Below are 25,986 nucleotides of genomic sequence, written 5' to 3' on the forward strand. Positions count from 1 at the left end.
CCACATAGATACCAAGTGGACTTTTTACATCCATTTATTTATATATTTTCAAATTTTGCCTATTAACAATAATAATTCATTTACTTTCTGCTCTTTCTGTTTCACCAACATTTCCGTATATAAAGTCAGAAGTATTATGCATATGAATATCCATCCCAAAACAAGAAAAGTAATATAAAAAAGCAAAAACACAATGAATTATCTTCCAAGAATTAATATTTACACTTACTCTCTTTATATGATAAAATTATGGACCACTTTCTAGCTAGCATGTATCATTGTCATTTGGCTGGTTTATGCAACCAAACATTACTAGAGTGCAACCATTGCTGGTGCCTGGTGCTGGCATGAAAACCTACTGTGATCTCTTGTTAGCCATTCATGGGTTGAATCTTACTAGAGAATAGCAGTAACATGATGACAAGAGTGGTCTATTATAATTTCCATGTTGGCACTGACATGTATGGTTTTCTTCGTTGGTGGACCCAATCTATGTTTAAGAATTATAAATTTCATTATTAAAATTTTAACTATGTGTTTTATAATTCGTTGAATGTGCCCACATTTTTTTTTACCAGGAATACTCTAACAGTTAGTAAATATTGATCGGTGACACGAAAATTAGAAGATGTTGGGTTAGGTCTCCTTTCTATTCCTACTTGTGATATTGGTAAATGTTTAAAAATAATAATGTTTGGTTTAGGGTCATAGGACACCTCCCATATTCTCTCTCTTCAAAAAGAAACAAAAAACATTAAATATTGGTGCACGAGTTTGGAGGTGAGATTGGTCCCGAAAGATAATGAAATATAATGAGGTATTTTTATAACCCGCTCAATCTGAATAATTCACCCAAACTAATCTGAAAAAATCGCCAAAAAACGCAACTCGAATAAACTGATCAAAATTTAAATCTCTCAATTGTTACATTGGGCGGGTTGAAAATAATTATCAACCCGCCCAATATAACCCAACCCACCCAATTAAAAATTTATTATTTTTAATATATTCAAATAAATATATAAATTAATTAAATTTTGTTTTAATTTTTTTACTATAATTTAAAATATTGTTTTAAGCTTAAAAAAATAAACTTCACACTATTAGTACTAGTATTTAAAAGAAAAAAATTACAAAAATGTAAAAAAAAAATATATATATATCACTTTTGTTTGGGCGGGTTGACCCGACCAACCCGTAAAAAAAAATACAATTTCGGTTTGGGCGGGTTAATCCAACCAACCCGCCCAAATTATTGGACGGGTTAAAAATTTTTTTTTTTCTTAATTGGACAAGTTACGGGTCACTTTTGCTAACCCGATTATGACATTGGACGGGTAAAAATACCTTGTAACCCGATCAACCCATCCAATACTCAACCCTAGTATAATGTGTGATAATAAATATTTAAAAAAAAAAAAAAGTGATTCGTTTTTGTTAAAGGATTGGGTAAGGCTGGTCACATAACATAGGTAGTTTCTTTTTTTCTTTTTTGAGGGGAACATACGTAGGTAGTTTAGAAGAAGTAGAAGGGAAAAGAAGAGGTAGGTTGACGCTGACGCGTGTACATTACTTTGTAGACAAAAGCGCGTGGTTCTAGAATGAGAATCTTTTTTCATTAGTCTTGGATCATCATCCTCATCATTATATATATGTTCCTTTCCTTTGATAAAACAAATAAATTAAAATAATACAAAAGTGCTATGCTCCTATAACGTAACAAAATAAAGCTTATAGCTTTAGCTAATCGTACATATATACGTATAATGAATTGTATATGTAAAAGTATATGTAGGTATAAGAAGTGGGAATTGTTTGCTGTCCAAATAAGTAAAGTTTGTTGAAGTTTGGCCGCACTTGAGTGTGAAAGTGGCCAACCCAACCCAAACCCCAACCTCTTTCCTTTCCATCTCCTCTTTTTTTCTCATCATAATCATTGTGAAAGCTTAAACACCTCTCCTCTCCTCTCCTCTCCTCCTCAATATTTTTATTATTACTACTATTATTTATAAATCCCACAAAAGGTGAAAGGTAGGCAAAGAGGAAAAGGAAGAAAATTCACACAAGCAAGCGAATCCCAATTCAAACCTCTCTAAAGTCTGAAGTCTTGGAGAGAGAAAGCTTGATCAAATAAGAGAGGCATAGTTGTTACTGAGTATTAAATTATCACTAATACTAATAATATGATATTAAATATTAAACAGAGGAATAGAATTGTTTGTCAAAAGCCACGACGGACGGAAAGGTGGGAACAGAACAGGGCAAGAAGGCACTAGGTGAGGGGGTGCAGAGCTGGAGAAGAAGAAGAAGAAGAAGAAGGAAGGAGGAGGTATAACAGCCCCAATCCTCAAATACCCACATCTCAATTCTCTCTCTTTCCTTCTCTCCCTCTTCTTGCTTTGCTATCCCTTTTACCAGCTTTTTCAAGCCACAGCTCTCTCTTCAACTATTTTATTACATCAAAGGTACGATTTTTATGTTTTATGTGTTTCTTTTCTTTCTCAATTGTGTTCCTTACAATATATCATCATGCTCTAAGCTGGTATGTCAGGTATGGGTGATTCTTAGTTTTGGATCCCAACATGAGATTTTTTTTTCTATTTTAAATTTTATTTCCACTGAAAAAGTTGGGGAGAAAAATAAGTGATTTTGTGTTATCTTCGAGGTAGGTTAATAATATCTTTCATTAAGAATAAATAAATATATTTTTTTCTTGGGATCCCTCGTCTTCAGGTTGTCATATGATGTTTTTTTTTTGGAGTATAATTTCGTTTTTAAGAAATCCCTTATTGTCTTTTTTTATTTATATTTTTTAAAAATTAAAATTTTGATACCTTGACTCGTGAACACTAGGAACTCTGTCTCTGTATTCTGTGATGTGTCCATATGCTTCCAAATTGAACTTTGGGTGGTTTCTAATTTATGTTTGTTGTCCCAATTACTCCTACAAATACATGAAAATAATCTAATAAATTGCTGTATTTTCTCATTCAGATAAATAACAATAAATGATACTAATAATTCATGGCTATTTAACTATAGGGTGATCATAATTTTGGCACGTTGTGTTTGTTGGGATATGCATATGTGCATATTATATCCTTGGGTTTTGACCTCAAATTCTTGGATGCATAAAAGGGATATTTGTTTGATATGACCATAATTGAGTCGATTCTGAAGATTCCTCTTATTATTCATTGGCAGCTGACAACCTCAAATAACCTTAAAATAATTTTCAATCTCCACTCTTGTTTTTGAGCATATTGTGGGTACTTGCATAGTTGGTATTTTGAGTTTTTCATATGGATGATTGATGATGAATTGATGATGGTGTTCTGGAATATGTCAGAGGAGCATATCATACTCTTTCTGCTTGACTTGATATGCATAATTAGTGAAAAGGAATCAACTAAATTCGAGGATATTTTTACTATTAGGTACTTCTTTCTCATACATAATCATATTACATGCCTTGTCATAATCATGCATGGGAATGAAAAAATGTTTTTTTTTCTTGAAAATTTAAAAAATGTTTTTCAGAATTGTCATTTTCCTTTTTCTTTTGATTTGTGCAGCTGCTAGCTAGGGAGTAACACTAATGCTACGAATATGGGAAAGAAAGGAAGTTGGTTTTCTGCAATCAAGAGGGCTTTTACACCCCACTCCAAGGAGAAGCTAGTAAATGTAAGTAGATTCACTTTATGTACGTGTTTTGTTGAAATGAATGTGATATTTGAACCTTGTTCTAAGAACTAAATTGAGTCTTTAGAATGCTGTAAAGAACAGAGAAAGTAGTCACAGAATACAAGATGAGTGAAAGTTGTCATGTTACAGGATTCTGAGAAGAAAACCAGCAAGGAAAAGAAGAAGAAGAGTGTAGGGAAGCTTAGGCATGGAGACACCAATTCCTTCATTCCACTTTTCAGAGAGCCTAGCAGCATTGAGAAAATCTTTGGGGATTATGAAAGAGAGCAACAAAGAGTAACCTTGAGGACTCCTTTATCCCCTGAGGAACAGCCCAAAACTTCATCTTTTGGGCCGCCTCCAAGAGTTGCTACTCCCAGAGCTGCTTCTCCAAGGGTCGTATCACCTCGGGTTGCTTCTCCTAGAGCTCCTTCTCCAAGGGCTCCATCTCCCAGAGCTGTTTCTCCTAGACCTCCATCCCCCAGAATTGTACACCACCATAGGGAGAACAGCTACAGACCTGAACCTACTCTAAGGCACCATCATGCTTCGGCTACTAAGATCCAAGCAGCCTATAGAGGTTACACGGTAAGTTTATACTTAAGCTACAAAATATCTGAGGACACGACCGCAAAATGAAAGCTTTTAAGTCCATAAGCATCATCAGCATCATCATCATCTTATTCTTATGCTTGTTTAACAGGCTAGAAGGAGCTTCAGAGCTCTTAAGGGGTTGGTGAGGCTTCAAGGAGTGGTGAGAGGACAGAGTGTGAAGCGCCAGACGTTGAATGCCATGAAATATATGCAGCTCTTGGTGCGTGTCCAGTCGCAGATTCAGTCAAGGAGAATCCAGATGTTAGAAAACCAAGCAAGACGTCAAGCTCAATATAAAAATGACAAGGAAGCAGACAGTATATTTGGAAAATGGAATGTAAGTTCAGATTTATTGATTTACAGCAGCTTCATATATTTTCAATTTCATGAACTTTCTGGCTGTATCCAACAACATCCTTTATGTCTAGTAAATATGATTCATTTGTGTCGTGGAAGTTGAAACAAAATAGTCTGCAATCTAAACAGTTCACTAATCCATAGTCTCATTCAAAATACCCTCTTTCCAAATGAACCTATACTTTTTCAAAACAGTGATTTGTCATTGTGTCAGACTAGACTGCCATTAGTTATACTCCAAAAAAAAAGTACTTGTTTAATTTGTTTCTGTCACTAATAATGATTGGAAACTCGGGTACAGTCGGAGACAGGCAATGATGATTGGGATGATAGTGTGTTAACAAAGGAGGAAATAGAAGCAAGGATGCAGAGAAAGGTTGAGGCACTTGTCAAGAGAGAAAGAGCAATGGCATATGCATATTCTCACCAGGTATGCTACTTGCCTTGTACCAAAGATTCCATTTTTATTTTCAATTTCATGGTCAAATTTCATATCTTGATTCCTGTTATTGTTTCCTCACTTGGCTACGTTACAGTTGTGGAAAGCCAGTCCGAAATCTGCTCAAACGCCTCTAGCAGACATCCGAGCTGGGGGATTTCCATGGTGGTATAACTGGCTAGAGAGGCAGTTGCCTACTCCATCTAATCCTCCTCAAACCACTAATGTCATGAAAACCTTTCAGCTCACTCCTCCAAGACCAAATTCAGAGGTGCGACCGCCATCTAGTAGTGCCCAGAAGCAGCAGCAGCGAAATTTTGCATTTGAAACCATGGATACCCCAACACCAAGATCAACAAGATCAACCATATATCCTGCTTCAAAACCAATGCGAACACCACCATCGGGCAGAACTCCACTGGCGGCTCACACATCAAAGTATTCTAGACCAAGAGCCAGTGTTGGAGCTGGATCACCATTCGACCTCCCACTAAAGGATGATGACAGTCTCACAAGCTGCCCACCATTCTCAGTTCCTAACTACATGAATTCAACAGCTTCAGCGAAGGCGAAAGCGAGAGCTAGCAGTAATCCAAAGGAGAGGTTTATGGCAACTCCAAGCAGCGAGTCAAAAAGAAGGCTTTCTTTCCCACTGACACAAGGCATTGGATCATTCAAGTGGAACAAAGGCTCATTTTTCTCAAATAAGGATAATGGTTCATCAAGGGCATTAGAGCAGCACCAGAACCAGCACCAGTCTGTGCATTCTGTAGGGAATATGAGTGTGGATTCATCTGTTTCTTTGCCAGCTGCCGTTGGAAGGAAACCATTTAACCGATTTGTGTGATTTCTTTTCCTATATTTTTAACCTTCTTTCCCTGTGTTTTTTCAATCTTTGCATGGAGTGTATGATGATAGTTTGAGTCTTAAAAAAATAGTGTTGTAAAATAATAAGGAAAAAAATTTAGGAATATGATGGTTTGAGTAATTGGATGTAACAGATTGTTTCCTTTTTTTGGAAAAATATCATGACAACTATTCTTTTTGGTTTGTTTAAATAAAGACTTGCTCTCTCTCTCCCTCCCTCTTGATGTGGTAGTTTCTATTAATTTGTTGGTAGATATTAATTGAAATTTTATTATTGAGTAATTTCAATTATCTTTTTTGTCGATTGTTTTAATTAATTAAAAAAGTGCATCAATGTGATATAAAGAGAGAAAGGAGTTATGCCCAGTCGGTGGGCTTGGCTTGGCTTTGAAGTGAAATCTCATGAAAAAACGTAAAACTCAGTCCATCTTACATACATTACATTTACCAAAAAAAATCGGCTGTCCCAATTTTCTTATATTTATTTATAGTATTAATATAATTTAGAAAAAAAAAATATAAATAATTTAAATATATATTAAATAAATAAATAATGTGTCTTAAAATAATTAGTAAAACATAAAAACGACAGAAAATTTAGTTAAAGGTAATTTTTTTTCTTACATTTAAAGAACTTAAAGTGAAAATAATTTAATAAAGGGAATTTAATAAACCACCTGTTCATGAAGAGAAATGTAGTCATCATCATTAATTCATATGCATGTATTTTCTTTATTTATACCATGGTAGTATTCTAAAGTAAATACCTTTCCAGCTCATGATCCACTATTTCATTGTACTCGATCAACTTATATATCTTGCCTTTGCAAACACACATTTATTTCTTAAGAACAAAGTGCGTTTAGGAAGTCCACTAGTTGCAAGACTCAATTCAAGAAAAAATACTCTGGAGAAAGAACATATTAATCCCACAACAATTAATAAGAATCGATTTCTGAATGACTAGCAGAAAAGTTAAAATAGTTCTTACATGTATGTCCTAACGATGATGGACTGTATGTACAGCTATTATATGTACGTAAGTTTCAACGAAGGCCATAATGAAAGAAGAGGTTTATGTCTTTGATTCCTTTACACAATGATTAATTGCTCTCTTCATTGGTAAGAGTTAAAATAGTTCCAACTAACAAAGTGTAATGAGTGAAATGTGTAAGTGAAAAAATAAGAGAATCGGTAAGGATCACTATTAGTGTCCACGTCACAAAAAGTTAACATACTAACTATTAAAATTTAATAAGTATTATGAAGTATAACTAACCAATAATAAAGTGTCAAATTATATGTTATTGGACACCTTAATATGTCAAATAGCAACACTCAAGAAATAATAATAATTAGTAAAATTTAGATAAAATTTCAATTTCAATTGAACAGTGTGGCTTAGTTTTTTTGTACTTACACTCTAATAAATGACAAAAATTCAAACCAAGAGTATAGTGCTTGAACACTTATTAATTACCCTATATTTAAGGATGAGGAAAAATTTATAATAATAATAGTATCATTAATTAATTACCTATACACTAGAAGTTATATAGCTTGGTGCATATCTATCCATAGGAAGAATTTTTCCCAAAATGCAACTAGTATTGCTCCACCTTTTATTACCATATTAAGCCATCGTGTAACTACTAATCAATTAGAAGAAAATTTTGAATAGGTAACTTTTGGAAAAATTCACACAAGAGAAGTGTATAACCAACACCAGCAGCTTTGCTAATTCATTGATCAGTAATTAAAATTACTATATATATAAGGCACTTTTAATTACTGAGATGCAGCCAATTAAGATAAGAAAGAAGACTAAACCAAATCAAAGGCTGAGAAGTATGGCTGGTGCTGTAGTAACACCCCATAGTAATATTAAACTAATAAAGTCTTCGAGGTTCAACAGACTCCGGCCCTGTTCTAGTTCCATGTAAGTATTATATATTATTATGTCAAATTATTCATGTAGGATTAAGCTATATATATGATAATCTTAATTTTGTTGAATGGATTGTGATAAGAGTAGAAACATATGTGTTTGTACAGTAAGTGTAGTTTGGGTGCACGTATAGATTAGTGGGCACAAAGGTCAGAGACGAGAGAAATATTGCAGAATGAGAAGGCGGAGATATTCAAGTCGATGGAGAAATGGGCGGAGGAAAAGCTATTGCCTTGCCACTTCTGAAACCAGCAAAAGAGTGTTGGCATGGCAGCCCCAAGATTTTCTGCCTGATCCAACGTGGGAAGGGTTCCATGAGGAAGTGAAGGAGATAAAGGGTCGAAGCCAAGAGCTCCCCAGCCAAGAGCTCAAGACGAGACGACTACTTAGTGGTTTTGGTGGGAGATATGATCACAGAAGAATCCCTCCCCACTTATCATTCTGGCCTCAAAGGAACTGAGGTGTTCCATGACCAAACAGGGTTTGATCCAACACCTTGGGAAGAGGCTGGAGTGCCGAGGAGAAGAGACATGGTGATCTTCTCAACAAGTATCTCGACCTCTCCGGTCGAGTCGACATGAAACGAAACCTCAAGAGCATGAATATCGACAAACAAAATGAAGTAAATCTTGATTCATAAATAATACATAACTTTGATACAAGTGTATACATTATTATACTTTAGGACATTGGGACCAAAATCGATCCATATATATCTTTGGACGATCTACACATCATTTCAGGAAAGAGCAACGGCAATATCTCATGGGAACACAGCCAAATTGGCAAGGCAATATAGTAACACAAAGCTAGCCCAAATATGTGGAATCATAGCCTCAGAGGAGAAGCGCCATGAAAATGGTTACTCCATAATAGCTGACAAGCTTTTCGAGCTCGATCCAAACCACATGATTTTGGCCTTTGCTTTTCTGATGAGAAGAAAAATCTCAATGCCTGCTCACTTCATGTACGACGGCCGTGATCCTAATCTATTCCAGCATCTCTCCACGGTTGCCTCCAGCACTGGAATCTACACCACCACCCACTACAGCCTCGTCTTCCAACACTAGCTAGCGAGATGAAACGTCCCCAACCTTACTGGGCTCTCCCCTGATGTCCGCCAGGCCCAGGATTATCTTTGTGGGCTTCCCCAAACTTTTAAGAGAATTTTCCTGAATACACTTTTTTGTTTCTTATTTTCTTTTAATATTCACTCATGTTTTGTAATTACGAAAATATAGATGGTGTTTTACACCTTAACTAAAAAAAATAGTATTTTGTTTTTAAAAGCTAAAAAATGTTTTTTTAAAACAAGTTGTGGGTATTTGGCGTTGTTTTCAAAAAATAATTTTTAAAAACAAAATTATAGAAAACAGAAAATTTTGAGAACAACAAAAAGTTGTTTTCTGTTGTTCTCAAAAAAAATTTGTCGATCTTTTTTTTTCTCACATCATTTATTTATTTATTATTATCTAACATAATTTATTGTCACATAATTTTCTCTCTCATTAGTTTCTCTCTCTTCAATTTCTCTCACATCACTTTCTCTCTCATCACTTAATATATCATCATTTTCTCTCTCATCATTTTTTCTCTCTCGTCATTTCCTCTCTCATCACTTTCTCTTTACTCACTTCTCTCTCTTCACTTTCTTTCTCATCACATTCTCTCTCATTTTTTCTTAGATCAATTTCTCTCTTCTCAATTTTTCTCTCATTACTTTCTCACTTCTTATTTTTTATCATTTTTTTTCAAATTATTTTATCTCATTATTTATTACAAACTTTTTAAATATTTTTCTCTTTGTAAATATATTTGTTAATATTTTATTTAAGATTTAAAAAAATAAAACTAAAAAATTATTTTTAGAAAATATTAACCAAATACATCTTGTTTTTTGAAAACTACAAAAACAGTTTTCTGTTTTTATTTGTGAGAACACAACTTTGAAAACAAAAAACAGAAAACAATGCCAAACATGTCATTTTTAAGAAAAGTAACTTGAAAATAACTCACTGGACTAACTAAATATAAAAAAAACAAAAAACAACGTGAAAATACAAAACCGTAAAAATATAAAAAATTTCTTAAAATCTTAAAATTGAAAAAAAAAAAATTAACCGCACAAACATAATTTTTTAACAAAAATTAATATTTTATGTAAAAATTTCAATTATTAATAGGCTCCAACATAGCCCGAATCAAGGCCCTGCAACTACCTCTCGTTTCTTTTAGCTGGATTTTCGATAGACAAGCATAACCTTAGGATTATGCTCCGAAAACATATTACAATGAGTCCATCTCTATTTAGGTGTAGCTGAGTAAGTTCTTTTACAACATAATGATAATTTAAATAAATATTATTATGGAAAAGAATTATGTGCGATCATTTATAAATGTAAATTAGATTTGGCCAATATAAAAAATTAAATAAATTGAGATAAATTTATAAATATAAAATGATATTTATCATAATATAATACAAAATTTTCCTAATAAGTTGCACTTATTACCAATTTAACTAAATGTCAAAATTTCATACTATTCATATATATGTAGGGCACCATTTTGGTGCAGCGACTTTTTTTGGCTTCGTCGGTGTATTTATTTTTTGTTTTTCAGTTATTTTGGTTACATATATAGTTATAATTTAAATTTTTATATCATTAGGTATATTGTAATCATTAAAGCCATTATGCAAATTTTTTGAATAATTTATAATACTAAAAATAAAATTAAAGTAGTTTGTTATAGGCACACCTATTTTTGTATTAGCTAGTAAAATGTATAAATTATTCATAATTTTTTTTAAATTTGTAAAATATCCTAAATGATTATAATATAAATATTCATATAAAAAAATAAAATTATAATTATCTAGATATATAAAAGAAAAAGTAGTTACACGATGCTGCAGAAAAAAAATGACAAAAAAAGTGATCACACCAAAGTAGTGCGTATATAAAAAAAAACTAGTACTTACAAGCACCAATTTATGATAAATCAATAATTTTGCTAATATGGATGGTTTTAAATTGTGATCATTTGATCCAATAGAAATTTTTTTACCAGCTATTCTCAAAATAAATTAACAATGAATAGAGTAACATATATATTTATAAGAGAATTAATATTTTAGATTTTTATGTAGGAGACTAATCATCATGGCAAAACTAATTAGCAATTTATGTTGTTATAAATAGAAAAATATTTCTGTGCAATTTTCACGTAGATTAATACTACACACAGTTTGTAGCTTTAAAATATTAGACGACAAATGTGAACCATGTATTTACAACTAGGGAAGTGAAAATCTTAAAAGCACATCACATTTCATTCATTGTTGGTTTTGAATTTCCAAGTGAAAACTGATATCATAGACAGCCCAGAGAGAGAGAGAGAAAGAGTTAATGAATAAAAAAAGAGTTCTTTTTCCAAATTGGGAATTAAACAAGTGGTAGAAGGCATGCAAAGAGTAGTGCCAATTGCAGCCAAGTGTGATATCTCTCCTGTTGCCTTTTCATTGGCTCAACTCATTCTCTCTCTTACTCTTACTAATACTAAGCCCCACCTCCTCAACCTCCTCCCCCTACTCTCTTCATTTTACTGTTTTGCCCTCCCTCAAAAAATTAAAATTAAAAATGAAAACTTTACAAGGTGTGAATATGAAATAAGAAAAGAGAACTACTTTAGACTCCTCATTCAATAGCTTATGGGGCGATGGTTGGATTGTCATGTTTGACCAAACAAAATATCTATCTTTATCTTCCCCATCACTCATTTATTTCATGGGGGCTCATAGGTTGCTTTAATGATGCACACGGTACGGGGAATTGGCGGGGAGTGCTCCCTTCGTTCCCATTCTTATTTGTATTTCTAATTCTCATCCCCGTCTCATCCCTGCTTATTCACCTTCATGGACAGGGTGGGGAATCTTTATAGGGAACCCGTTTATTTAAAAAATAAAATTTTAATTAAAATTTTAAAATAAAAATCGTAAATTATATGTAAATTAAAATATTGTACAATATTTATTATTTAAAATATTAAACATTATTCTAAATAAATTTTAAAATATTAAAAAATTTACCACTATACTACAAAAACACATAAAAAAAGATATAAAATACGTATAAAATATTATAAAAATTTAAACGGGACCTCGTCAGGACAGGAAATGCTATTCCCGTCTCCGTCCTATTTAACATTTGGAATTGAAAATTATCCTCATTCCCGTCCTGTTCCCAATTTAGATAGAGATTCCCATAGAGAAAATGTGCATGCCTAGGTTGCTTTGTCATTCATTCATTTGTATCCAAACAAGTCATTCATCTTAGTGTTCGTGGGGATGGTGGTACTACTCACTCATCACTATCCTTGGTCCAACTCCAATCCGATGTTTGTCACCTCAGCAAACAGAAATGAATACTTAAAAAGATTTTTTTTTAAATAAAGGATGAGGGTATTAATGTAATTATAGTCAAGGGCAATGGGCATCTTGGAAATGTAAGTATACACAACGCTTTATTACGCTAAACCATCCATCCATTATAAGTGGCATCGCTATTTAGGTTCCTTTCCTTGCTCTGTCTTACTACTTCACACTACCAATTGCCTTTGCCAGAGTCTTTTGGTTCTGTGGAGGAGACTGCTTCTGCAACTCTACAACTACTGAGAAAACCGAGACAGAGAAAAGAGAGATCGTCTATCTAATATCAGAAGAATGGCTCTCAAACTCAACCCCACCATCGCTCAATCTCCAAAGTTACCTGCTTTTGCTCTCCCACCAATGGCCAGCCTCAGATCTCCCAAGTTCTTCATGGCCTCCACCCTCCGCTCTGGCTCCAAGTTAGACTCCGTTTCTCTAATCCCTTTTTCGCACTCTATTCGTTTCTCTTGATTTCGTGTCGTTTTGTGGGATTAATCTATGGATCCTTGTATGCTTTCATGTTCTTGAGATGTTTTTTGGATCTGGGCTTTTGTTATTTTCTTTGTTCTTAATTATTTGGGTTTCTCGTTCTTATAATTTTTGTTATTGCTTGCGTTGTCAAGTGCATTTTTTTTATTGCAAAGTTTCCTGCTTTATTTGGTTTTCAGTTTGTCTCTTATGATTTTCGTTTTGATTTGTTATGGTCCTATATGCATGATTTGAGATTCCACGTTTCAGAAGGGAGTTCCAATTTTTAATTATTTTGCTGGGTATGCGGCATTGTGATGTTATATTGGAACTTTTTTCTCTCTTTCTTGTAAAAATCTCCCCTTATATGATCAATGCGATTGCAAGATCGGTTCAGTTACTGGGTTACTGGGTTTGATTGGATTTTCTCTCGTGGATTAAAAAATGGATGAATAGAATCTTTTTTCATTTTAAGGATAGATAACTTTTATGAACGTCTTCATGACTGAATCACATAATATTTGGGCTTTGCTTTTCTTAGTGTGTGTTTGGCATGAATTCAAAAATCACATCTAGTGACTAATAAAAAGAAAAAAGTTCCCCAGTTGCACTAGTGTCTTACATTGCGGAATATTTTGCAGTTGCATATTCTTTCCTATTCATATCTTAGCCAAAAATTGAAGCGACTGAGATGTTGAATTGATCATTTTCTCGATAAACCAGTGCACCCTACTATACTTAAATCGTTTGTAGAATGGCTCACATGCATGTTTAGGACCTGAAGCTCCCTTGTATTTTTTTAGTATTGCTGTTACTTTCTTCTTATTCATGTTCAGTCAATACTAGAATGAAATAAATATTTATTACTCTCTTGCTGATATGATGATCTCTCACATGGAATGGAAGAATATTTGTGTATTCATTAATGCGGAGGTGTCTTTTCTTTTATATAATATCAGAATCAGTCATGGCGTGTACTTGGTAGTTAGTGCTGCAGAATAGTTTTTTTTTTTTTTTTTTTTTTTGAGAATAAAATCCGCAGACTAGTTTGTTTTGTACTTAGTACCGGAATACTTCTTGCTTGTATATAGTATGTACATATACATATATGATATCACATAATACTTGGTACCAATTAATGCATGTGTTTTAGTTGAATATTTTTATATCTCCAGTTGCTCTCTGCAGAAACTTTTATAAATCTACCTACAAGTCTTGAGTCTTAAATTTTACCTATCAGTGGTTCAAAACTCTCTCTCTCTCTCTCTCTCTCTCTCTCTATATATATATATATATGCAACCTTACTTTTTCTTTGTCGTTTGGGAATTTGAAGTTTTATGGCATTTTCTAATTAAATCTTCTACTGACAGTTATAGGCTGTTTGCATGTTAGTCCGCCTGTAGGCTTCTTGGGCAGTCCAGTGACTGTCAAGAATTGGCATTTCATAATTAATGCTAAGGCTTACACCTGGTTTTTTATTTTGAAGTTCAACCAATTTATTTCTGTGAATAATTTTTTATTTTCCTCTTTCCTTTTCTTTGGTTGCTTTGCACTGATATTTGTGATCAACTTTTCCTGAAACCGGTTTCATCTATGAGATTAAGAAAAGTTCCCAAAACTTAAAAAAAAAATTTGTTGTTGCAATTACACTGAATCTTTCCACCATATGGCATGATTTTGTTGGTACTGTAAAATCATTAAATAGTGCCCTTCATTGCCCATTTTTGTGAAAGTAATGACACTGCATGGCATGTGGAGCCTACAAATTGATAAAATGATGCCTTTTTTAGTTTATTAGTGTGTGTTCTAAGCTCATTGGTTCTGACTTCTACTGCCTAATGCAGGGAAGTTGATAATATCAAGAAGCCTTTCACGCCCCCTAGAGAGGTCCATGTTCAAGTAACACATTCCATGCCACCTCAGAAGATTGAGATCTTTACGTCAATGGAAGATTGGGCTGAGGAAAACCTTTTGATTCACTTGAAGCCAGTCGAGAAGTGTTGGCAACCTCAGGATTTTCTCCCGGAACCTTCATCTGATGGATTTCATGAGCAGGTGAAGGAACTAAGGGAGAGGGCTATGGAGCTTCCAGATGATTACTTTGTTGTTCTGGTTGGAGATATGATCACAGAAGAAGCCCTCCCAACATATCAAACTATGCTTAATACCTTGGATGGAGTTAGGGATGAAACAGGTGCCAGCCCAACTTCTTGGGCAATTTGGACTAGAGCATGGACTGCTGAAGAGAACAGGCATGGTGACCTCCTCAACAAGTATCTTTACCTCAGTGGACGAGTCGACATGAGGCAAATTGAGAAGACCATTCAGTATTTGATCGGTTCTGGAATGGTGAGTACCTTTGTACTTTATTTTTTTTTTAACTCTATAATACTTTGATATCAGTATTTGAATCTCAGATCCTGTGGGAACTGAGCATTTGAGCTACCCTTTCTCGGTGCCTTTGTTCTTTATTTTCTATTGTTAAGCACACAAAAATGTTAAAAGGGCCTGTATCAAACTTTGCCTCTTGTTTGTTCAACTCCTACTATCTGTTTTGACAATTGGCCTAATTACAGGATCCTCGGACAGAGAACAATCCCTACCTTGGTTTCATCTACACTTCATTCCAAGAAAGAGCTACCTTTGTCTCCCATGGCAACACTGCCAGGCTAGCAAAGGAGCATGGGGACTTAAAGTTGGCACAAATATGTGGTACCATAGCTGCAGATGAGAAGCGCCATGAGACAGCCTACACTAAGATAGTTGAGAAGCTGTTTGAGATTGATCCTAATGGAACTGTGTTAGCATTTGCTGACATGATGAGGAAGAAGATAGCCATGCCAGCACACTTGATGTATGATGGCCGAGACGACAATCTTTTTGACAACTTTTCTGCAGTTGCACAGCGGCTTGGAGTGTACACGGCCAAGGATTACGCGGACATATTGGAGTTCTTGGTGGGGAGGTGGAAGGTGGAGAAGCTAAGTGGACTTTCTGGGGAGGGGCTAAAAGCTCAGGAGTATGTCTGTGGGTTACCACCAAGAATCAGAAGGCTGGAGGAAAGAGCTCAAGGAAGGGTGAAACAAGCTAGGAGCCTACCGTTCAGTTGGATATATGATAGACAAGTGAGTCTCTAAGTTAACGGTATGCTTGGTGCAAGTGAAGTGAGCTATTACTATTAGGTTCTTTTCTATTGTAGATAGAGCAGTTGGTAATGTTCTTTTCTTTTCTTTTTGTTGTCCTCCTGAATGAATGAAATGAAATGAAATGGGGTAATCTTTGGACGAATCTTTTCTATTAAATAATTTTGTAAACTAAGAAAATAATAATCCTTTTTGTTTTTTGGTGGCAATTTTGATGATGACCAACGGATTTTTGATTCTGCAGAGATACCTCTGAGACCACTGTCACTGTGTGTCTGTGAAGAGACCTTTTTATTTAACCTTTATTTATGATGAAAATTATATTAGTAGAATGTACCATTACAAGCACATTTTTACTTATTAGTCTTAAATTTTACAATAAGGAGAGACTTCTTCCGTCTAGCCTAAATTCCATGAGAAAGTCTTTTCTTATAAATGAAATTGGTAATTTCTTCAGTCCAGCCTAAATTCCATGAGAAAGTCTTTTCTTGTAAATGAAATTGGTATTTTCCTTACTAATACGAAGAAAAATAATAACAGAGAAACACGTGCTAGTAGGACATTTTTATTCATTTGTATATTTCTCTTTTTTTATTTTTAGCAAATAGATTTCTCTATTTTGATTTCATTAACGTCATCAAAACCAAGTTCACAGCATGCATAGTAAGGTAGATTGGAGGAGCTTGGAATTAGTTTTTTTTGTCGCGATGAAAAAACATATTCTTGGAATGAGGCCAACTTATGAAAATTATAATGACTAAATTTTAAATTGTTGTATTTTTAAATAGCCAAAAATAATTACTCTTTTGATACTTAATTGCCCCTATCGATATTAGTTCTACCCGCTGTAATGCATTCGACACATTATGTTCTTAAAAATTGGGTTTCTGTATAATTAGTTTATAGCAATAAAAAGTAAAAATCATGTTTTAAATAAGTAAAATAGAAAGATAGAAATGTAGCGACTTGATATTTGTTATGATTAGCCACATCTTCAACTGTTAGAATACCAAGAACTTGAAACCATCTTCCTCAAATGAGGACGCCGAGTTCAGGGGGTCGTAGTATGCTACTGTTAAGACGTTTTTGTCAGAATTTCTTTTGAAGAGATTACCTTTCCTTTCCACCTTCTATAATGACTGAATATTAGAAGAAATGACCCACCATTCAACTCTCTGATATTGAAAAGCTTGCTTTTTTTTTCCTTTTTGGCACGGAAAAGACACCCATTGCAATAAATCAAAAGGATAAATAATAAAAAAAACCAGTATTTTGAAAGAGAAAGAGAAAATTAAGTAGATAAAAATGTAGCGACTTGTTCGAGGCCATATTCAAAACGGAATGAATTTGATAGGCACGGAGAATCGCATACTGATTTGATATTGCCAACCTTCAATGCAAACTGCGCCATCTTTTCATTATGATTCGACGCTTTTGCTCTGCAAATTGGCTTTTTTTTTAAATTAATAAAAAAAACACTACAAATTAACACTGTAAATGTAATATGAAAATCCTTAACCCTAGATTTGATTTTTTTATGAGACAATAGAAGAATGGAAAGGAAGGACTGTGAAGAAGAAGGGTTTAAGGTCCCTATTTATAACTTGTTTGGTGAAACCCTAATTGCTACGACCCAGGTCCACCTCAAAACCTCCTCTTTGGTTTGGGCCTTTAAAATAGACTGATTTTAAAAAGAGATGTTAACATAATATGGGAATCTTAAATAAACTTTAAATATATATGGACAAAAAAATAATTAAGCCAAATATGGTAATACACGGTTAATACAAAATAATAAATATGGAATTCCCATAAACTAAACTAATAGATTCCCATAATTTTCTCACCCACTGCCAATCAAGAAAATTTTTGTATGGTACAGCAATTCATCGACCATTTTTTCCGATCACAGCTTCATATTCTCCATTCTTTCCGATCACAGCTTCATATTCTCCATTCTTTCCGATCAAAATCCGATCAAGAAGTGATAGCTGCTACTCTCATCATCGTCTCCGATCTGGCTGCTACTCTCATCATCGTCTTCTTTCTCCAGTCATCAAATTAAAAATTCAATTGAATTTGAGATCTTCTTCTTCTTCTTCTCCGGCAAATCTTCTTCTCCGATTACATCCCCTGCTTTTACGTTCGTTCACATCAGCAAACGCATAAATCCATCAACTTCTCTGATTTCTCAAACAGGTAAGCAAATCTTTCTTCAAATATACAACATGCAAAATATTTACACAAATAATCTGCAAATTACTTCCTAATAAAATTCTTGACTCAAACTACTTGTTTCAAAACTTTTTTAATTACAAACGTGAAACCAGTTACACACACAAAAACAGAATTTAATGCAACATAAATAAATATGGAAACTGGAAAATAGTTCTCGATTCAGAAAAAGAAACCAGTTACTAAAATAATTTCAACATTAATAATATTCATTCACTAACACAACCAGATACATTTTAAACATCACTAAAAATTATGTTGTGCTATATTGCAGATATGGAGACCATAATGACATTGATTCGATTTGGAGGAAAATGGACAGATAGATATCAGTATGATGAGTACACCATGACTGGACTGATAATACCAACAAATTGTTCTCTAAACAATTTGGTTCATTTAGTGAAAACTGAAATAAAATGCAATATTCAAAATATTGAGCTGAGTTACCAGTTATCACCAGGTATGCCACCAATGAAATTACTCACTGACAATTCAGTCCTATTCTACATTGAGCTGAAAAAGAAGCAAAATGAAGTAACTGAGCTACCACTATGCATCACCACTGTTGATCAAACAATAGCTGAAACTGTTCAACACACTACATATGAAGAAGAAACACAAAAACAGAACACAGATTTAGAAAAGCTAGTTCTTCAACTAAACAACGAGCAATCAGCTACAGAATTACAATATCACGAAGCAACCTACACCAGAAATAACCAGGTACAAACCTTCCCAAATACTACAGACATAGCTGATGATGTAGCAGAATTTATCATAGAGAGAACAGAAGAAAACAAAAGAAAAAGAAAAGAAGAAACAGAAATTATAACTGATCATAAAATTTTCAAAGTTGAAGAAGGCCAGATTTATAAGGACAAAAAGCTCTTAAAATCTGCTCTATGTTATTATGCTATGATCCACAACTTCCAATTCAAGACAAAAAGATCTGAACCAAGAGAGTACCTGGTAACCTGTGTGGATGACAATTGTAACTGGTTACTTAGAGCTTCAAAGTTCAGGAAAACAGAAACATTTAAAATCAGAAAGTATGTAAAAACTCACACCTGCTCCTTGGATATCATTATGGAAGACCACAGGCAGGCTAATTGCAATGTCATTGGGGAACTAATAAAATCAAAATACATGTCAATAAAGAGAGTACACACACCACATGACATAATCAATGACATGCTAGATGATTTTGGTGTTTCAATGGGGTACCAAAAAGCCTGGAGAGCAAGAGAAAAAGCTTTAGAATTGGCAAGGGGAAACCAAGATGATTCATACCAAAAACTTCCCATCTACCTTCACATGCTAAAAGTATCGAACCCAGGTACAATTACACACCTGGTTTCAGACAATACAGATCACTTCAAATATATGTACCTAGCATTTGCAAATTCCATCAAAGGATGGAAACACTGTAGGCCAGTCATTGTGATAGATGGAACTTACTTGAAGACATCATTTGGGGGAACTTTATTCACTGCTTCAACAATGGATGCTAACAACAACATATTCCCATTAGCCTTTGGAATTGGAGACTCTGAAAATGATTCATCATGGTTATGGTTTTTCACAAAGCTAAAGGAGACATATGGAGAAAGAGAAGGTACGGTTTTCTTCTTTATATTCTTATTGAAACAAACTAAACTCATAAAATTATCAGTTTAATAATAATCCAGCAATAAAATAGAGAAAACAGTGTAAAAAAAAATAACAGTCATATAAATTAATGAAACCAGTTACTCAGTTAATACTTAATAACCAGTTACTCCATTGTGATTTTGCAAAACAGGTATGGCAATCATTTCAGACAGGCATAAAAGCATAGAAAATGCTATAGACCATGTATACCCAAAAGCTTTCCATGGAGCATGCATATTCCACCTGTTAAACAACATCAAAGTCAATTTTGGTGTCCATGGGGAGGACCTAAACCTAAACTTTGTCAAAGCAGCAAAGGCATACAGGGTACAATCATTTGAGCATTACATGCATGAAATAGACAAGATTGACACACGCATAAGATCGTATTTACAAAAAATTGGATATTCAACTTGGTCTAGATGCCATGCTCCAACAAGAAGATATACAATGATGACATCAAATATAGATGAATCAATAAATGCTGCATTGAAAGCTGCAAGAACGCTGCCAATCACTACAATGATGGAGGGCCTTCGAAGTTTAGTTCAAAAATCGGTATGGAAAAATGGTAACGAAGCAAACGGAACATTCACACAAGTAACAACAGATACTGAAACTGTGCTTAGAGAAAACTTTATTCGTGCCATTAAATTTCAGGTACCTGACATATATTGAGCACTGAATATTATTTATCAAAACTCTTAGTAACCAGTTACTCAAAAATATCACAGTATCCAGTTTCTAACATGTGTTTCTCTACTAAAATAAACAGGTCTTCCCAGTAAACACTATACTGTACCAAGTTGTGGTTGAACAGAAAGGAAATTTTTTGGTCAACCTAATGGAGAAAACATGTGAATGCAAAAGATTCCAACAAGACGAAATACCGTGTGCACATGCAATAGCAGTATTCGCCAAAACACGGCTGAAAACATATGATTATGTTGCTGATTACTACAAAACTACAACTATGAAAGCAACATATGACTCAACTGTTCATCCATTGCCAAATGAAGGCGAATGGACACTGCCAGAGACTTTAAACATAATTGTCCTACCACCAAAATCAAGAAAACCACCAGGCCGCCCTAGAAGGAAAAGAATCAGATCTAGAGGAGAACCAAAGGTGCAAATAAAATGTGGAAGATGCGCACAGCAAGGGCATAACAGAAAAACATGCAGGAATGAACCAATCCCAAAGCTGCGAAACACAACAAAGTCAAAGAAAATAGACAAATAATTTTCTAAAGAATAGATATACTACAATTTCAATATTTTCATTTCATGTAATAAAATTGTATCCTAATGTTTTCTACTTAAATAAAAGTACAAACTTTTTAAACATTTTACATTTTATAAACTTGATACTCAACTTCATGGTTCCAAACACAAAGATATTCCAAATCTGGATACTCAAGTACCTGGTTACAACACATATTATAGAAAGAAAAAAAAACAGATACTATAAGTAAATTTAACAAACAACTACATATACATGTAACCAACGATTTAAAAACCTAATTATAAAACCACAAATCTTTCACAAAAAACAAAAAAACATAAAATATTATAAACTTGATACTCAACTTCTAGGTTCCAACACAAGATATTCAAAAACTGAAAATTCAAGTTACAACACATAAAAATATAAAAAACAAAAAGCAATCACTATAAGAAATTTTAACAAACAATTATATATTAATAAAACCAACTACTTTAAAAACCTAGTTATATAATCAGAAATCGTTCACACAAAAAAAAAAACAACAAACATAAAAAAATAAAAAATAATTTAAAAAATAGAAATAAAAACTAAAGAAACAGTAACCAGTTACCTGAAACATATAGCTTTTACAATCTAACACAGAAGTAACCGGTTACACCATCTTCATACAATAATAATTGAAACCTATATGAAAAAAAAAACATGTACATCACAATATCTTCACACTTTAAAAAAAAAAAAAATCCAACACTATTGAATAAAAAAACATACACATTAAAATAATATACATTAAAAAAAGCTTTATATTAAGCCAAAAGTTGAAACCAATTCTTTACATTGACCAAAAAAAAAAAAAAAACCATACATAAGTCCAGTACTAAAACAGTACCCAGTTACAAACCACAACTTCACTATTAAACAACGAAAGAAAAAAAAGACATGGTCGTTAATACAGCTAAAAAAAAAAAAACTCCAACATCTCTACTTATAATTCCTCCTCCTCTTTGATTTCTTTGATGGAGCATCATCTTCTGTCTTGTACCCACCAATCTGCTTCTTTTTTGCATGACTATACAAGTTAATGGCAAGATAATCACGATAGGTAGCAATTTTGGCAGCCATGTTCTTCGGGATGTCATCAATCTTCCCATGAATAAACAAATCAGCATACTTGATAACAAATACTCCACAATCACTGCAAAAAAAAAAAACAAAAAACACAAAAAACAGAATATGAAATTACTTAAAAACAAACAAAATAGAAAAATAAACAACAATATACAAAAAACCAGTTACTTACTTATCCTCTTGAAATGGCAAGTCTTTGGCAAAGTTAAAATCAATTGGATCCTTCTTCCCAACAGAATATGGACCAACATTCAAGTCCAAATCTTTCCTAGAACAATAAAAATCAAGAAAATCTAGAAAATATGGTAAAACAACAGAGTAAGCCTTCACATATGGCAAAGCAATACTCTCATTCTTCTTCCCCGTCAAAGAATTGTAGACAGTTAACATCCTACTCTTAATGGAAAAGTGAATAAAAACCCAATGCAACTGAACCTTCACATGCACAGGAAAAAGAACATGATCCACATCCACCCAAGGAGTGTTACAAAACAAATATTCACCAATAATGTAATCTGAAATTAGATTATCAAAACGAATGATGCTTGAATCACATTTGGCTGCCACAAAGTTATCATACAAACCCTTGATAGTTGCATCAAACCAAGAGTCTGTAGTTGTAACCCTCTTGTTCAAACCATCAACCAGCTTAATCTTCTTCCTCAGGTAATAAAAACATACATTTATATGCTACAAAAAATAAATAAACATACAAAAGTTAGGAACCTGGTTACTACCCATAAATAAAAAAAACAATTTACAAACAGTACTAAAAGGAACCTGGTTACTTGTCTTAACCATGATTAACAACAAAAACAAAACATCTAAACAAAACAAAGACTAATTAAGAATCATTATACCAAGAACCTGGTTACTAGCCAATATATAATAAAAAAAAACAAGTTACACACAATGCTTCAAAGAACCTGGTTACTACCCAAAATTTAAAAATATTTTACACACTTATTAACAGGAACCTGGTTACTTGACTTAAACATGATCAACAAAAAAAAAAAAAAAACATCTAAACAAACAAATACTACTAAATAAACATTATAACAAGAACCTGGTTACTTACAGTGTCCATAAGCTCCTCCCCACAAGTTTGAAGCTTGTAAAACCACATTTTCTCAGAAATTTTAACAAATGAATAATCCATTGGGGGATTGATAATGTTATTGACATCAGAAAATTTCTTCTTCCTTCAAAACAAAATATATATATATATTAACAAACAATTAAATATCAAGAATAATAATATTAAAGAAAATATAAAAAAACATACTTATTCTTAAAATTCATTTTATCCTCAATCCAAGAAATATAATCTAGGCAATCATTCTTTGAAACATTCTGCCCTATTTCATTTTCAAATGGAACCAATCCTCTAACAATCACCACTTCCACTCCCTTCCTCTTCACAGTTTCTTTAACATCAGAATAACCAAACTCAGTAACAAAAGGAGACTTGACATGAGTACTAGGTTTAGGCTCCCTCTTTTCAATAGCAACAGGAACCTCATCATCATCACCAACCATCACAACCTTCCAATCATCCTTACACCCGGTAAATTTCTTTTCTCCTTCTGCATACTGAACAGTTCTATCAATAACACTCAAAATCTCTGGATCAACATATACTTCTTCAAAACTTAAACCAACTGAACTGAACTCAGGCTTGTTTGTAAAATCCTATAATGAATAAAAATAAAATCAATTACAACAAATTCAATTTTAAATAAAATAATACAAGAAACAAAACAAAAATAAATTACAAAACCTTATCTCCACCCACAACATTTGACAACTCCAACCCAGAATAAACAGCATCAAAATTTTCATTTAAATCCTTCTCAACACCCTAAAAGAAATAATGAAACTGGTTACAACAGTAACTGGTTACACTAAACAACTACAGAAAGAAAACATACTATTAAGAAAAATAAACTAGTTACCTTACTACCATCAGACTCTTTAGCTGAATCATTTCCACAATCCTAGCCAAAAAAATAAAAATAAATAATCTGGTTACAACTAAAAATGGTTAAAAAAAACAATAAAGCATAAAAACAAACAAGTTACCTTAGAATCATCAGAAATAGGACTGGAAACATTATCAAAATCATCTGGCTTTTCCCCTTCATTAAAACCAGCACTTTCATCACTTGAATTTGCAACTTTTTCAGAATTTTTTGCAACAAATTTTGCAATCATTGCAGATAAATCACTGAGTTTCCCCATGAACTCAGATCTCATAACTGCAATGTCACTAATAATAGTTTCTTGGCATGCTTTTATTGATGAGATTGATTCACAAATCAATCTCAACTTTTCACTATCAACCTACAAAACAAAATAAAATACTTTACAAAACAGCAAAAAAAAAAAAAAGACAAAAAAACCTAAAAAGAAACCTATAAATTTCAAAACAAAATAATATATTTTTTTTAACTAAAACAAACAACAAAACTAACCAGTACCTGGGTACCCGGACTACTGTCTCCATCTTCAGCACACACCTTCGGCAAGTATAGAGGCTCAAACTTAAACTTCTTTACTGCCAGTTTCTTTCTCTCCTCAGAAGACGGATAGACATTCAGGATAGTCAACTGAATAAATTAAAAATATATATATACAAAATCAAGAAAACTGGTTACCATCAACTGAAACCAGGTACACAAACAAAAATGCAAAAATGAATCAAACAAATTTAGCAAGAAACCAGTTACAAAACAAAAAGATTATACCTTCTGATTGTTGAAAACCTTTCCCACCAAGTTTGCATAGAACGCATTATCTGTACTCTTCCAATTCAACAAACGTGGAAATTTTTTCCCAACCCGTTGACAAAAGTCAGGACTCAACTCAGCTATACTTTCATAAATCCATACAAGAAAAGCAATGGGAAACCCAAGAAGTTTGTAAGGGTGAAGGCCAACCTTCCCATCAACGAACAGTCCATCAAAGATTTTATTCCCACCCTTCAAAGCAGTTTTCAAATATTGAAAACTCCTATCCCATACAAACTTGCCAAAACTAATATTTGCTAATTCAGAAAAATCTCGATCAACCATCTCAAAAAAGAAATCATCAACCAACTTATCACTAGTATAGCCCGTACAAATAGTTAACTAGGATATGAACTATACCCAATTTGACAACATCCTCATCATCAACTAGATCCTTACTAATAAAAGCATTGCGTAATTCAGACTTCGACACCTTACCAACAAAACGGCCAAATATTTTTTTCTTAAACAAAACCTTCTTTTTTTGAAAACGACTTAAATCAAAATCACCATCACATCTAAGACCCGTAACTAGAGCAAACTCTTCAATAGAAAACCTACACACTCTACGACCAAGCTTAAACCACATTTCCTCTTCCTCCCTCTCATGAGATACCTCTCTCAATAACACAAGCTGGGCAAGTTGAGTTTGAAAATGAATATCACATACTTCTAAAAAGTGCCCAAATGGGGTCTTCTTAAACAATGATTTCTGACTTTTAGTCAACTTAGATTTCAAGTCAGTAATGACACTCTTGTCATTAAAATGTTGAACCTTACTACCAAACCTCTTGGAGGGGTATATCTTTAAATGAGCCTGCAGAAAAAAACAAAACAATTAAACATGCAACCAGTTTCAAAAAATATAAACATGAAAAATTTATAAGTACTTTACATTTATAAAACGACTTATATGTATTTAACTTTGTATGGTTTAAATATACATATAAAAAAAAAAAACAATTCATTCACTAAGGTAAACAAGTTCAAAACTCATTAAGCAACATCGTTCACTGTTATCTG

General features: G+C 33.3%; 5 protein-coding genes, 1 non-coding gene and 1 pseudogene across 7 annotated transcripts; 4 read left to right on the top strand and 3 right to left on the bottom strand.

Annotated features, from left to right (window-relative positions):
• Positions 1–1,799: 1,799 nt before the first annotated feature.
• On the top strand, positions 1,800–6,157 carry LOC133796552 (protein IQ-DOMAIN 14-like). Its single transcript, XM_062234119.1, has 6 exons — positions 1,800–2,465; positions 3,576–3,684; positions 3,835–4,272; positions 4,388–4,615; positions 4,937–5,065; positions 5,172–6,157. Exons 2-6 carry the CDS (start codon positions 3,610–3,612, stop codon positions 5,919–5,921), a joined length of 1,620 nt encoding a protein of 539 aa, XP_062090103.1. The 5' UTR covers positions 1,800–2,465; positions 3,576–3,609; the 3' UTR covers positions 5,922–6,157.
• A 1,580-nt stretch (positions 6,158–7,737) lies between these two features.
• On the top strand, positions 7,738–8,529 carry LOC133795203 (acyl-[acyl-carrier-protein] desaturase, chloroplastic-like; annotated as a pseudogene).
• A 37-nt stretch (positions 8,530–8,566) lies between these two features.
• LOC133795204 (stearoyl-[acyl-carrier-protein] 9-desaturase, chloroplastic-like) lies at positions 8,567–9,130 on the top strand (the record flags this gene model as incomplete). The annotated part of the gene is given in 1 exon segment (XM_062232662.1): positions 8,567–9,130. A coding segment is annotated over 1 exon segment (564 nt), but the record flags the coding sequence as incomplete, so codon positions are not given.
• A 3,313-nt stretch (positions 9,131–12,443) lies between these two features.
• Positions 12,444–16,139, top strand: LOC133796553 (stearoyl-[acyl-carrier-protein] 9-desaturase, chloroplastic). Its single transcript, XM_062234120.1, has 3 exons — positions 12,444–12,737; positions 14,632–15,136; positions 15,364–16,139. Exons 1-3 carry the CDS (start codon positions 12,613–12,615, stop codon positions 15,922–15,924), a joined length of 1,191 nt encoding a protein of 396 aa, XP_062090104.1. The 5' UTR covers positions 12,444–12,612; the 3' UTR covers positions 15,925–16,139.
• Positions 16,140–17,234: 1,095 nt separating this feature from the next.
• On the bottom strand, positions 17,235–17,370 carry LOC133799170 (small nucleolar RNA snoR86). The gene has a single exon (XR_009876366.1). It is a non-coding gene; the product is annotated as a small nucleolar RNA snoR86 (small nucleolar RNA).
• Positions 17,371–21,584: 4,214 nt separating this feature from the next.
• Positions 21,585–23,750, bottom strand: LOC133796556 (uncharacterized). The gene is made up of 2 exons (XM_062234122.1): positions 23,253–23,750; positions 21,585–22,864 (listed from the first exon to the last, which is right to left on the bottom strand). The coding sequence occupies exons 1-2, from the start codon at positions 23,331–23,333 to the stop codon at positions 22,343–22,345; spliced, it is 603 nt and encodes a 200-aa protein (XP_062090106.1). The 5' UTR covers positions 23,334–23,750; the 3' UTR covers positions 21,585–22,342.
• A 1-nt stretch (position 23,751) lies between these two features.
• Positions 23,752–25,282, bottom strand: LOC133796555 (uncharacterized). 2 transcript variants are annotated; one of them, XR_009875486.1, is made up of 4 exons: positions 24,922–25,282; positions 24,655–24,783; positions 23,955–24,517; positions 23,754–23,866 (listed from the first exon to the last, which is right to left on the bottom strand). XR_009875486.1 is itself a non-coding variant. In XM_062234121.1 (3 exons), the coding sequence occupies exons 1-3, from the start codon at positions 25,246–25,248 to the stop codon at positions 24,209–24,211; spliced, it is 765 nt and encodes a 254-aa protein (XP_062090105.1). In that variant the 5' UTR covers positions 25,249–25,282; the 3' UTR covers positions 23,752–24,208. The 2 variants fall into 2 exon arrangements, 1 of the variants encoding a protein (XP_062090105.1); XM_062234121.1 differs by having other exon boundaries at positions 23,752–24,517.
• Between the last annotated feature and the right edge of the window lie 704 nt (positions 25,283–25,986).

Source organism: Humulus lupulus, chromosome 8 (assembly GCF_963169125.1).
Source record: "Humulus lupulus chromosome 8, drHumLupu1.1, whole genome shotgun sequence".
Lineage (NCBI taxonomy): Eukaryota > Viridiplantae > Streptophyta > Magnoliopsida > Rosales > Cannabaceae > Humulus > Humulus lupulus.